At 35.0% G+C, this 13628-nt stretch overlaps 1 protein-coding gene across 3 annotated transcripts in view; it reads left to right on the forward strand.

The window, feature by feature from the left end:
• Positions 1–13628, forward strand: part of MAGI2 (membrane associated guanylate kinase, WW and PDZ domain containing 2) — a gene marked incomplete at both ends in the record, with an annotated part of 1325315 nt that overhangs the window by 802674 nt on the left and 509013 nt on the right. For all 3 annotated transcript variants that reach the window (XM_079710838.1, XM_079710839.1, XM_079710840.1), the window contains one exon: positions 7717–7932. In XM_079710838.1, coding sequence (XP_079566964.1) covers positions 7717–7932 — 216 coding nt within the window. The remainder of the gene's footprint in view (positions 1–7716; positions 7933–13628) is intronic.

A 13628-nucleotide genomic window follows, 5' to 3' on the forward strand; every position in this document is an offset into this window, starting at 1 on the left:
GGGTTGTGACTACCTAAAAAGGGCTTTTTTTTTTTTTTTTTTTGCGGTACGCGGGCTTCTCACTGTTGTGGCCTCTCCCATTGCAGAGCACAGGCTCCAGACGCACAGGCTCAGCAGCCACTGCCCACGGGCCCAGCCGCTCCGCGGCATGTGGGATCTTTCCAGACCGGGGCATGAACCCATGTCCCCTGCATCGGCAGGCGGACTCTCAACCACTGCGCCACCAGGGAAGCCCCAGTCCTATTCTTGAACATAAGATAGGTTCCTCACACGAGTCCATATGTATATTATTTGCTTGAAACTTTTGTTCTTTTATTCACTTTCTAACTTATAGCTTGATAATAAAGTCAGAAGTGGATTTTTCAGGTTAAGACCAGATAAAGTGATAAAATGGATGATTAGGAAGCAGGGTGGAAGAGCAGTGTTATGAAATGTACATCTGTTTGGTGCTTAATAATATCTTATATGTATTCAGTGCAGCAAAGCAATTAAACAAAAGAAATATCATTGATACAAAGTCACCTGAAGTTGTCATTGTATTTTGGTGTTTACTCAGTTTTCTTAGTCATTTAAAGTAAGATTTTCACTTTATTGTTTGTGAGAAAAATGAGCCAGGTTGTAATATGGTAACCTAAAATGTTATTTGATAAAAGTCTAAGGCTGTGCTGTCCAGCATAGTTGTCACTAGGCATATATGGCTTTTCAGTGCTCGAAATGGGGCTTGTCTGAATTAAAATGTGCTTTAAGTGTAAACTATACACTGGGTTATGAAGACTTAGTATGAAAAAAAGGAAAAATATTACATTCATAACTTTTATATTATATTGAAATGATAATATTCTGTATATGTTGGGTAAAGTCACATATATTATAATAATTTTCACCTTTCTTTTTCCCTTTTTAGTATTACTAACTAGAAAATTTTAAGTGACATGTGGCTTGTATTTGTGGCTGATATTACATTTTTATGACAGAGCTGCTCTAAGGAATTTAATAGTATTTAAGTGTGATATGCTTGTGAATTGGGCTTGTAGTTTTTTTTATGTTTCTATAATTATAAATGTTCAAATGCTTTACTTTGAAAGCAGATATATATTTGACATTGAAAAATCATATGTAACTTCCTTCTGTTCTCTTGGGGATTTCTTTGCGTGATTTCTTTACATATTTTATTACGCACAGGTAGGAAATGTTCTGAACTCTTCTGAATAATGCCTGAGGGAAGAGTCACTAAAGGAAAGGGTATCTAGTTTCCTTTAAACAATGAAACCACCTGACCAGTCTGTAAATAGTTCCATTTAGCAAAGATTTGTCCTGTGTCTGTCAACATTGGCTAACATGTATAAATGAAAATTGGGTCAGGAACACAAGAAACTCAATAAGAACTTGAAAACAAATTTCAGAAAATGTTAGGTTAAACCATCTACATGATTTCTGGAGAGTACTAATGAACAGCTGAAGACAGTGAAATTCAGAAAGCATGGGGATCATATTATTAAACCAGCATTCATTAATTAAAAATAAACTTGAAATTCTTAGGTAGGGGTTGTTGCAGAATAATTCACTTTTGCATGTGAAAAGACATAAATTTTCACATTGTTTGCACAATTGTCCACATTTTGAAAGTCACATTTAACATTGAGTTTTCAAGGAATTCAGCAATTTACTGTTTAGCACAGGTATCAGTGACAAAATACCATTGGAATGTTTTTTTCTATTTCTATCACATGTTAGATGAATGCTTTTCACCACAAAAGGAAAATACATCATCTTTTGAGGTCAGAGTTTTTTTGCACTTTGGTTTCAAGCTACTAACTATATATGACATGATGAGGAAATGATACCTTTTAGGGGCAGATCAAATTTAAGTATCAGAGCTGCTTACAAAAATAACTTCAAAAATCAGTTGACGAAAGCATTCTACAGTGGGACTTTGAGTCTTATTTTCTGGTAGGAAGTATAATTTTAGAAAAGTAGAATATTTTTCGAGATTACATTTACTAACTTTGTATTTACAGAATTTCTAATTTACTAACTCTGCAGCCATATGACTGTGATTCTTGCCATGGCAAGACTGTCTTATGATGGTTTTTGGTACTAATTTTCAGTCATTACTATCCCATGTGTAATATGTTAACAGGTCTTAAAATTTGAATTTAGAAACCTTTCATGATTTATCTGTTTCTATTAATAAAGATCTAAATCTCTGATGTAATAAAAATCATTATTTACTTATGATCTGTCAGGTTTTCTAACATAAATTAATTATGCAAAGACCTGGAACTCCAAATCTCTCCTCTCCATATAATGTCAGAATCAGTTTATGCAGGTGCCGTTAGGAGGCCAAGTATCAAACTGTTTGCTCCATTTATAAAACAGTAAAAAAAAAATGATGATATTTTCAACCTCTCAAATTTTGCCACACATTCTTTCCAACACAAGAACATATTCTTAAGGTGTCTGGGGATCTCAGTGATGGGCTGTGTTGTATGCATGTCCCAAAGTACCTATAGGCGGTCATCTCTCTTCCACTAAATCATTATCCAAAATCGATTCTTTCTGGTTACCAAAATGGGAATAAAAGCACTGAGAATATTGGGGGAGGAATGGTGGTCAATACCTTAATCTGTGAGGTATCTTGAAGACAAGAATAGTACCTTTCTAAAATCCATCTGCACTTGGGTGCCATGTGGAATGATATATGATTATTTGATGTAAAACCTACACATGTTATTATTATACACCCAAAGGACTGAAACAACAGAGTCAACATCTGGGTCTACTACTTAAAAAGCCAAATGAACTAAATAACGAATCACATGTTTCTATCATGATCTAGTTTAAAGGGAAAAGGTGTTAGAAATAAGTAAAAGCATTTCAAAGTATTTCAGCTTGTTACTAGCACTTTCACATTTCCTCATACCTAAAATTAGTTTTTAGTGTCTTTCCTACTTCTTGTCATAATATCAGAACTTACAAACATAAAGAATATGGTGCATCTCAGTAAATACTATTTTGGTATCTATTACCCTTCAATAAGGACTGAGGATATAAATAAGGGAACAGTTTATAATTTATTGAAGTTGTTTTCTCTTCCTTTTTTCCCCTTGGCCTCACCATTAAAATCAGTGTGGGGAAAAAAAAACCTGTGAAGGATCAGAAGAAAGACAAAAACATTGTTTAAAAAACTTAGACTAAGACTTTTTGAAAAGATTATTTGGTCTAACAAGCATAGAGAAAGCAAAGGAGTAATTCTGTGATAGCCTTCAAGTATAGTACACAAAAAGTTATTTTAAAAAGCTCTTTTCAAAAAAAAAAAAAGCTCTTTTCATCTCTTCTGGATAACTTAGGAAAGGTCTGAGTAAAAGTGAGTAATGCATTAGATTTTCCAAGTATTTTCTAGGGAGGTTAGCTCATAACAATGTAGTCTGTTTTAGTCTCTCTCCCCTTGCAGGAAATTAATATAACAGTGTTCAGTGTAAATGGTCATTTAGTAAATGTTTTTATTATTATGAAACCAATTATTGACATTTTTATAAACTACTCTTTTTATTCAAATTTCTGGAAAGCTTTTTCATATTTATAATGTAAGAAATGACTACAGTCACCCTGTTTCACTCTTTCATAACTATATCTTTATGAAAAAGATAGCCATTCTTTTAAGTACTTAAAAAGCTGAAGAATAAATCAAGTTAAATCAGCTTTTTCAAATATTTGTCTCTTTTATTTTCCAAGCATTGATTCAAAACTAAACTATGTTAATTTATAGATTATCCTAATTGTGATACAATTAAGTGAACAGTGTTATGTATCATTTCCATTTTGTCATCATATTCAACAACTAAGTTAGTGAAATTTTGTATTAAACTTACATGAAAGTGCTAATGAATACACCACACTTTACAAATACAAATATAGTCAGTAAAAAGTGGGCTAAGAAAGCCTATAATCCCTACCCCTTCTCCCCAAACACACACCCCCACTTATTTTTGGAGGAGAGGAGGGAAAATAATCACCTAAAATGTCCCTGCTTCATCGTCTGGTAGCAAGCATTGCCTTTCTCTTGAAAGTGTTATTTTTCTGCTCATTGGTTGTGGCCTTGAATGAAGTCCTAGAGGACTGCATCAATTCCAGGCAGGTTGCAAATTGCATCGTACTTTTTTTTTTTTTTCTCTTGAGAGGCAGTATAGTATTTTGAAAAGAAATGAGGTTCCTAAGTCAAATGGATATAGGTTTTCCACCTGCTTCATCTATAATACTGGAAAATAGTTTTAGAGCCTCCATTTTCTTTTAACTGCAGAGGCCGAATGACTTCATTCTAATCCCCATCAGATACAAGCACTCAGAAGTAAAATGCCATTTACTGTGTCCAGCTCACTACATTGTGGTGGTGATGTTAGTAATAATAGTAGTAGTTGTTGTATTTGTGACTGTACTTTTGTGACTGTAGTCATCTTATAGCCCCACAGTCCTACTTTAACTAAATCAATTCAAGGATATAAAGAGGCAGCCAGATTAGGGGAGACAGGATGCAAAGTCAGGTTTATCTCACCACGATCTGTGCTATTAAACATACACCATATTGTTGTGTTATTTTGGACTTTAGATTCTCTAAATCCTGGCACTCTGCATAGAGGCACTTCATTCTTAATGGGACAGTTTTTCCAAATTATATTTTTTTAAAGTTTTGATGTTTGTTTTTTGAAAACATGCTGGTATGTTACCTAAAAGGCACATTTTATCCTTAATATATTGATTTGTATATATTTAAACATCAGGAAATCATTTCAGTGACTTAGCTACCTGACCATCTGGCTGATTTTTCAACTTCTTTTAGGTATTTCTGGTTTCTTTGTTCTATGCATTTGGTTTAAGGTAAAAACCTATTCTCCATGAATTACATTTCTCAAGTATAGTAACTACATGGGTTATTTCTGTGCCTCTTTTAAATTGCTATTATTATTGCTAATAAAGATAATCTTAATGTCTTAACTAGTGATTTGTACTCTTTTACATCTAAAATTTACTCTAAACTATTAATTTCATAAATCAAATTATAGAAATAGAATATTGCTGTATAATTTATAATCACATCTCATTCAATAGGAGTAATTATTTAGGAATGTAAATTCAACCAGACCTGTTACTTAATATTTATTTTTAGCCTGAGCTATGCATTTATTTCTAATTAGTAAAAGGTTATTTTTCTACCTCAGGGAGATTTAAACACTAAAAGACAAATTGGAAAAAAAAAAAAAAGCCCTGAAGTGTGATTCATTTTTCTTAGTACTACATATACTTAAAAGCACTGAAAAGGGTTCCCTTTTCTCCACACCCTCTCTTGGACTGTTGGTGGGAATGTAAATTGATACAGCCACTATGGAGAACAGTATGGAGGTTCCTTAAAAAACTAAAAATAGAACTACCATACGACCCCGCAATCCCACTCCTGGGCATATACCCTGAGAAAACCATAATTCAAAAAGAGTCATGTACCGCAATGTTCATTGCAGCACTATTTACAATAGCCAGGACATGGAAACAACATAAGTGTCCAATGATAGATGAATGGATAAAGAAGATATGGTACATATATACAATGGAATATTACTCAGCCATAAAAAGGAACGGAATTGGGTCATTTGTAGAGATGTGGATGGACCTAGAGTCTGTCATACAGAGTGAAGTAAGCCAGAAGGAGAAAAACAAATATCATATATTAATGCATATATGTGGAATCCAGAAAAATGGTACAGATGAACCTATTTGTCGGGCAGGAATAGAGACGTAGGCATAGAGAATGGACATGTGGACACGGGGGGAAGGGGAGGGTGGGATGAGTTGGGAGATTAGGTTTGACATAAATACACTACCATGGGTAAAGCAGATAGCTAGTGGCAACCTGCTATATAGCATAGGGAGCTCACCTGGGTGCTCTGTGATGACTTAGATGGGTGGGATGGAGGTGGGGTGGGAGGAAGGTCCAAGAGGGAGGGGATATGGGTATACATGTAGCTGATTCACTTCATTGTACAGCAGAAAGTAACACAACATTGTAAAGCAATTTTACTCCAATTTAAAAAAAAAAGCACTGAAGATCTCAGAACACTACTTAAAATTATATTATTTATCGGGACATGCAGGGCTATTTACTAGTTTTATATTATGTTTATTAGATAAGAAGTATTGTGATTCTATGGCCTGTGGTAGTGGAACCTGGTAGGCTTTCAGAGTCCAGGGCCAGCAGACGCAGCTTGGGTGTCCACACTGGACTCCTTTGTTTCCGTCCATTTTCCCCAAGGGTTTCCAGCCTCTTCCCTCAACTAGCCTTCTCATACCTTTTCAGCATATCCTTATCATCTTTAATTTAACTAGAGTATATTTTGGTTGTTTGCAACCCAGAATGCAGGTGATTGTAACAAGTACTGCCATTCCAATTTATAGATGAAGAAATTGAGCCTTACTGAGCAAATAACTTGCTTGAATTGTAGTTATATAGAAAATCCAAATCTAGACCCCATAACTGCTACTTAAGGGTTGGTTTCTTTCACTGCACACTGTTTTCTCAGTTGCCTTCAGTGGCCTCTGCAGATAATGAGATGTGGTTCCCCCTCTATGCCTCCTTGATTGAGTGCTTAATCCTATTTCCTGTTTTAATGCTTATCTGCTTAATGTCAAATGCGCCTGTCTTCCACACTAAACCGTTGAGCATCTGGAAGACAAGGATTGTATTATAGTCATCGTTTTCTCTCAGACGTTTACTGGAGTGCTTGGGTGCACAGTCAGTACTAAATAAAGATTTTAATGAATGAGTGAGCAAATATGTGCATAAATTATTCAATTAACTGAAAACACCAATGTGGGTTTGAAGTTGATGCTCAAAGCATAACATTGATTTTTTAAAAACACCACTGTGCCGTTTACCAATCAAAAATTTAAAGTATTTTTTTCATAAAAGTAATTTGCTTTGAATATACAAAGATGTTCACATAGTAAGCATATATTCCATGTTACTGTTTGCCAGGCTCTTATGACAGAGATAAATAGGAATTAGTCTCCTCTTTTAGAAGTCTCACAGACTGATGGGGGAAACAAATGTTTCTGGAGCTCAGATCATGGAGCGGTGGGAAAAAGAGCTGCGGTAATCTGAAGAATGGTTAGAGCAGCAGGCCCACTGTCGGACGTCATGGGAACCACTAACCTGGCGTGGAGATCCAGCTCTAGGCAGGGTGCTGTGCACATCAAGGACATCAGCCAGAGCCCTTTGAAAGCTGGAGAAAAGCACAATGTGCTTTGCCTTTCCAGAACGTTATAAGATTTGCTTAAAAACTAAGTTACCCATACTCTTATTCAGACATAATTATTTTTAAAAAGATTATAATCAAGGCTTGTTATAAACAATTTTTGACTAATTTGAAATTGCTATGTGTCATATGAAACTAATAGCTAAGACTCTATTTTGATTTGGTACTGAGGTGAAATGAAGATAGATCTGTATCTTTGTTTAAGCGTTAAAGCCCAATACAATAGAAGCAACAAATAAACACCTATATAAAAACATAAAAGGATATAAAATGATATATATGTATGTATATATAAAATACATATATATGTATAAACTAGGATACACATTTGTTAATAAAATTTCCATTCTTTACAAATTATGCACACCAGTAGGAGAAATGTTTAACTTCATATGTTTTGTATCATTTGCAGACAATTACTACGGTACCCCAAAGCCTCCAGCAGAACCAGCACCATTGTTACTAAATGTAACAGACCAGATACTTCCTGGAGCCACTCCAAGCACTGAAGGAAAACGAAAAAGGAATAAATCAGTAAGCAACATGGAGAAAGCAAGCATAGAGCCTCCTGAGGAGGAAGAGGAAGAGAGGCCTGTGGTCAATGGAAATGGAGAAGTAGTAACACCAGGTTAGTCTTTTACATTTGTTAGAGGTTCATCAGCTCTTCTAGATGTAGCTGAATATATATTATATCCCTGTGTTCAAATGTATATTTTTTTCACATATATATGTTCAGGTGTGTGTGTGTGTGTGTGTGTGTATATATATATATATATATATATATATATATATATATATATATATATGTAATGATTGTAGTTATCTTCAGGGAGACAAGATTATGATATCAAAAGGAAAGGACATGATTCTTGTATCCAATTTATTAGTTTTAATTTTGACATATCAAGGAATCCATTCAACTTCTTCAGTTTCTGGTTTCACTTATACAATATTAATGGCAATATAGTGAGTGGTTTAAATCTTAGAAGGTGTTACAAGTCATGAACATGATTGTGTGACACTGCAAAATTTTTGTTAATTAATATTAGATATAACCTATCCTTAGAAATCTTACTATACTTTCAGCTCTGTGAATAGAGTTTGTGTCATGTTGTTTTGTTAATGGCGTCAATGAATACAGTCCACAGAGTAACCACAGCTACATAATGCCCATGTATTTATCCCCCCATCCTTACCACCTAGTCTGACAATTTGGAGAAAGCATCTTCACAAGTGACACTGTGAAGGCAATTACCCTTGAACAAGGGAAAGACTTGTTATCCCTTTAATTTATCATCTGTCATATCACATATATTAAAAAAAAGTATTAGACAGATATAAAGTGTGTTTTTGCAAGGTGTGGATTTGCAATTTTCTTATACTTACTAATATAGTGCCAAAATTTTTATTTATAAAATAGATTTTTTTTAATAATCTTATTCATGATTAAATGTTACCCAAACTAAACTATGGCGCTCTCTTTGCCTATAATCTTGGAATAAGTTTCCAAAGTTTTGTTTTAGGTATTGTTTAATAATGACATATCATTATTTTAATGGGCATTGAAAATCAAAGGGCTGTGTTAAAACTGTTGAAAAAACATTAACACATGTACCTTGCATACATATTATTCTTAAGATATTTCCTACAACTACTTTGATGTCTGTACTTTTACTTATTACTGTACTGCTTCTATAGTGACATAATGTTTGAATTTTCATACCCAATTATTTTTATCAAAGAAAAGCTTCATAAGCCTATTTTTTTTCACCTTTCTTTTCCATAATACCTGTAAAAATGTTCTTCATTAAACATAAGGAGACCAAAATTCAGTATGTCTCAATCAAGGTGTAAAACCTTAAAAAGTGGTTTCCTCTTGGTTACTCAGAGGAGGGTAACTTCCTCCATTAATATATTGGTTAAGAACTTATTCTCTGACCCTAGCAGTCGTTGATTTCTGGGTACAAATGCTAAAAATCACTATGGGTGCATAATGTAACTTGTTTACTGTAATATGATCTGGTAATTTTCAAGCAATTAGATACCTTCTCTTTTTTGATTCCGAAATGTCTCTGTCAAAATATTTACTTTTCATCATGTAATGGATTTAAATTAAGTTGATAGGACATCGTTTTCTTAGTTGATCTTTTATGTGAGAAGCAAAACAATTCAGCTAAATGGAAGCAAGTAATCACAAAAGAAGTAGAAGTTGGGTGTCAAAGAGCAGTTATAGAATTTCTTACTGGTTAACACCTTATAGTTAAAAATGTAAAATATATGGCCTTGGTTAGGCCCAAATAATTGATTTGTATTTCATTTCTACTCTGTATAGGGCAAATCAAATGAAGCATTTTTTTTTTTTTTTTTTTTTTTTTTTTTGCGGTACGCGGGCCTCTCACTGCTGTGGCCTCTTCCGTTGTGGAGCACAGGCTCCGGATGCGCAGGCTCAGCGGCCATGGCTCACGGGCCCAGCCGCTCCGCGGCCTGTGGGATCTTCCCGGACCGGGGCACGAACCCGTGTCCCCTGCATCGGCAGGCGGACTCTCAACCACTGCGCCACCAGGGAAGCCCCAAATGAAGCATTCTTGACCAACAGATTCTTAAACTAGAAATTTGTTTAACTGGGGGGCACAGTGAATCTGGAAAGCTCCATTCCCTTCTACTCATACCTTAGACATGAAGAATGGGGTATTTTTATGTCTAGGAAGTTTTTAAGGCTCCAGGGAAAATGGACCGGTTTGAACTCTTCTTTACCAGCCCTAGCCATGTGACTGTCTCTGGACTTCTGAGGCTGACAGTGATAGAGAACAACTGTGCAGGACAGCTTTGGGATATCTGGATAGTCAACAGATGCCACAAACGTGGTTTTGTGAGCCTGGCTTGGCAAGTGTTCTTATACTACTTTTTCTTTCTTATTATGGGACATGAGAGATGTATAAATTAGGCATCTCTTCACCCAGTGTTCAAAGATGGAGGAAACAACCCCAAACCAGAAAATTGGTCCATCATCGCTTACTAGAAATCTTTTGACGAGTCCCATTTTAGAAATGTCATTGTTTTTCTTTATGTTTATCCAAGAGAAACTTTAGGATAAAACTTTTTCTTTGCCCCCTGCCCCTTATATACATGTATCCAACTCTTCACCATTTGAACCTCATCACACTTTTTCTAGCACAGGGTCTTTGTCCTGCCTTTGTCTTCTTCTCATATACATTTGTTGGATACAGGACACTTCAAACAATACTGACAAAATTGTTGCTTAAATTTTAGTTAACACTGCCCTGTAAGAGCCTGTAATAGTAATTAATATCAGACATCAGTTTAGAACATAAATAATATAGTGAGGCACGTTTGGAAAGGGAGAAAAGCTTACTGAGGTAATTTCATTCCATTCCAAGTAATATTGATGATAATGATAATAAACAATATTAAATAATTAACTTCTTTTGGATCTTACCATGTGCTAGGAGCTCCTTAACCTCATTATGTGTATTAGTTCATTTAATTCTCCTATCAGACCTATTAGTTAGGTACTGTTTTACAGATGAGGACACTGAGGTACACTACAGTTAAATAATTTGCCCAGTAACTGGAAATAGGAAATCAGGATCCAGAACCCATGATCGTAGTTGCTTTACTATCCTGAGTCTTATATCACCAAATAGAAACATAAATATATTTCTTAGCAATTTGTAGACACATGACCACTATTTTACTTGTACATCCTTAAACATGGAATTACAAATTTTTACCTACCAAAGGCTTCTTATTTCTTTCATTTCTGGAAATCATGTGCAAGTGAACTTATTTCCTTCTGTGGATATAAAAGATTCCTAGTTTTTTATAATATTCTGTGTGTATATAAGTACCAAACCTACCAGTCTTTAACTCCTTATATACTTTACCAAAATGAACTATTTCCTCTATGTAAATGAAGGTTTTAGAGTCCTCAATTTACCCATTACCATTTTCTTTATCTTTTTCTCCTTTGAACTGTAGTGTATAGAATTATGTATTTCTTTTTCCTTCAGACCATATCTATGTAAAGTGATCACTTATAAATAGGTAATTTCTCCATGAAGTTCTACTAATGTTATCAACGAATATATTTTATTCTAGGTTCTCTCTTTTTACTCAAAATTACATTACAGAAATGTTTCTTTCTCTGATATACGTCACTTTGGTGATGGAAATTAGTGTAGTTCTACCCTTAGAAATGTAGTTTTATCATTGTAAATAACAAAAATTACAATAAAAATAAATAATGGCAACATCCCTTTAATGAATGCATACAATGTGCTAGGCATATAGGACATATATTATCTCTGGTCCCATAATCACAGTATATTTGCTCAGCAAATGATATGCTGAAATTTACCTTAAGGTACTTAACTAAAATAATGGTAGCAGAGTTGAAATCTGGACCCAGGAAAACCTGAACTCATCCTTTTCCACCATATTTCCCTGGGTTGTTAACCATGCTGAGGACAAAGAGACTTCTGACCTCCGTAAGGTAAATCACAATCCTGCAGTGCAGTGTATTTCATCTACATTGTATTCCATTACATTTGTCCTTCACGGGGTTCGTGGAAGTGATATTAGCTCTAATTCTTGCAAGGATGATATATGCTTACATCATCCTAGAGAATTTTCCTTTAAACTGTTATTTAAAATTCATATGCTCAGGAAACCTTCCCTTTGACATCAACCTCACCTTATGTTCAGATATCTTTATCTTGTTAGAGGTGATATCCAGCCCTGTGGCTTCAAATACTGTAGATTTACCTGCAACCTTCATTCTCTCCTGTGTTCCAGGGCCATATTTCTAACTACTGCCCACTGGACTGCCCCCACCCCAAGCATTTCTTCAGCAACTTAAATGCAACATTCCACTTAAACTCTTCTCCCATTAAACAAACAAGCAAACCAACTTACAGAGTCCCTTACTGGATTTCTCTAATTCTGCTTTTTACCCAGGTAGCTCAGAGTTTGATGCTTTTCTCCCCCCAGGCTGGGTATACATTATTAGGTATAAAAGATCACTGTACCTTTAGCTTTTATCTCTTCCTTCCTAATGTCACTGCCCCATCCTACGTCACTCCCTCATCCCCTCATTTGTGGACCACAGTCCCCTAACTGACCTCCATTCCTCCAGGCTCCATTCCTGTCAAATTCCCTGTTACTCTTCCATCAATTAAAAGGTTCTTGAACCAGCATTTGGTCACGTAACTATCCTTCTCAAAACTTGGATGAATTTCTATTTCTACTGCTTCAAACTCTTTGGGGAACCGCCAGGTCCTCTCACACTTGACTGCAACACCTCTGTTATCTTTGGTTCCCATTATTCCCCAACTCTCTTCTCTCGTCTGCATTCCCATACACATAAAACACCTTCACCTGTCTGACAAGCCTTTTCCACATTTGAACCTGTTATTCTTTTATTCACAATTCAATCAAAATTTTTATATTCTCTGGAAATCACTTGTTTACTCTCGTAGTGAAAAGTTGAGACTGTTCACCTCTGAATTATTGAAGTACAGCTTACACTTCTCATTCATTTAGGAGGTATTGGTTAGCTTGGTCCTTGCAGGTAACTTTTCATAATGTGCATGTCTGTCATCCCCTCATAAATTGTAAACATTACCAGGACAAGGACTATTTCTACCTTTTTGTATACCTGTCTTGGTGATTAGTATATATCATTAAATCTTTTAATTTCTTAGTAAATATTTATTTTCCAGTCAACCAAACCTCTTGAGAATACCAAAACTTTACTATATCAACATGATTAGATTTATTTCATGCTCATTTTACACTATTCAGTGTTTTCAACATGCAGTGTTTCTAAGTTTGAAAGATATGAAATTCCTAATCTTACATTTCTTCAAAAGTTGTTTGATAACAAAAGAAAGAAGTATATTTTAAGAGATGCATTCTTAGAGATGAGAATTATTAAATCTCTCTAACTGTGAAAATGACCCAAATAGATAGGTGGTTAATAGCTCAGTAGATAAAATTTTTTTTTCAACTGAACTTTTCTGAACAAAAACAAATCCTGTAAACCGTAGTAATTGGGTTAGGCTTTCTTGGATTTCTTTTATTTCATGAATTATCTGCTCAACTTTTCCGGAAAGTAATTCACTATTATATTGTAGCTTCCCCTCACCAGCTATTAGTAAGCCTAGTGCAAAGAATTAGCAATGCACATATATTTTAAAGGCAGCTAAGTCTCTCTGTTAAAACACACACATACACAATGCCAGGAGGAACAGGGCCCGTGAGAGCTACCTTCGCCAACAAAGGGAATACAGTATGTGTACACAG

The sequence above is a fragment of the Hyperoodon ampullatus genome, assembly GCF_949752795.1.
Source record: "Hyperoodon ampullatus genome assembly, chromosome: 9".
In the NCBI taxonomy this organism is placed as follows: domain Eukaryota; kingdom Metazoa; phylum Chordata; class Mammalia; order Artiodactyla; family Ziphiidae; genus Hyperoodon; species Hyperoodon ampullatus.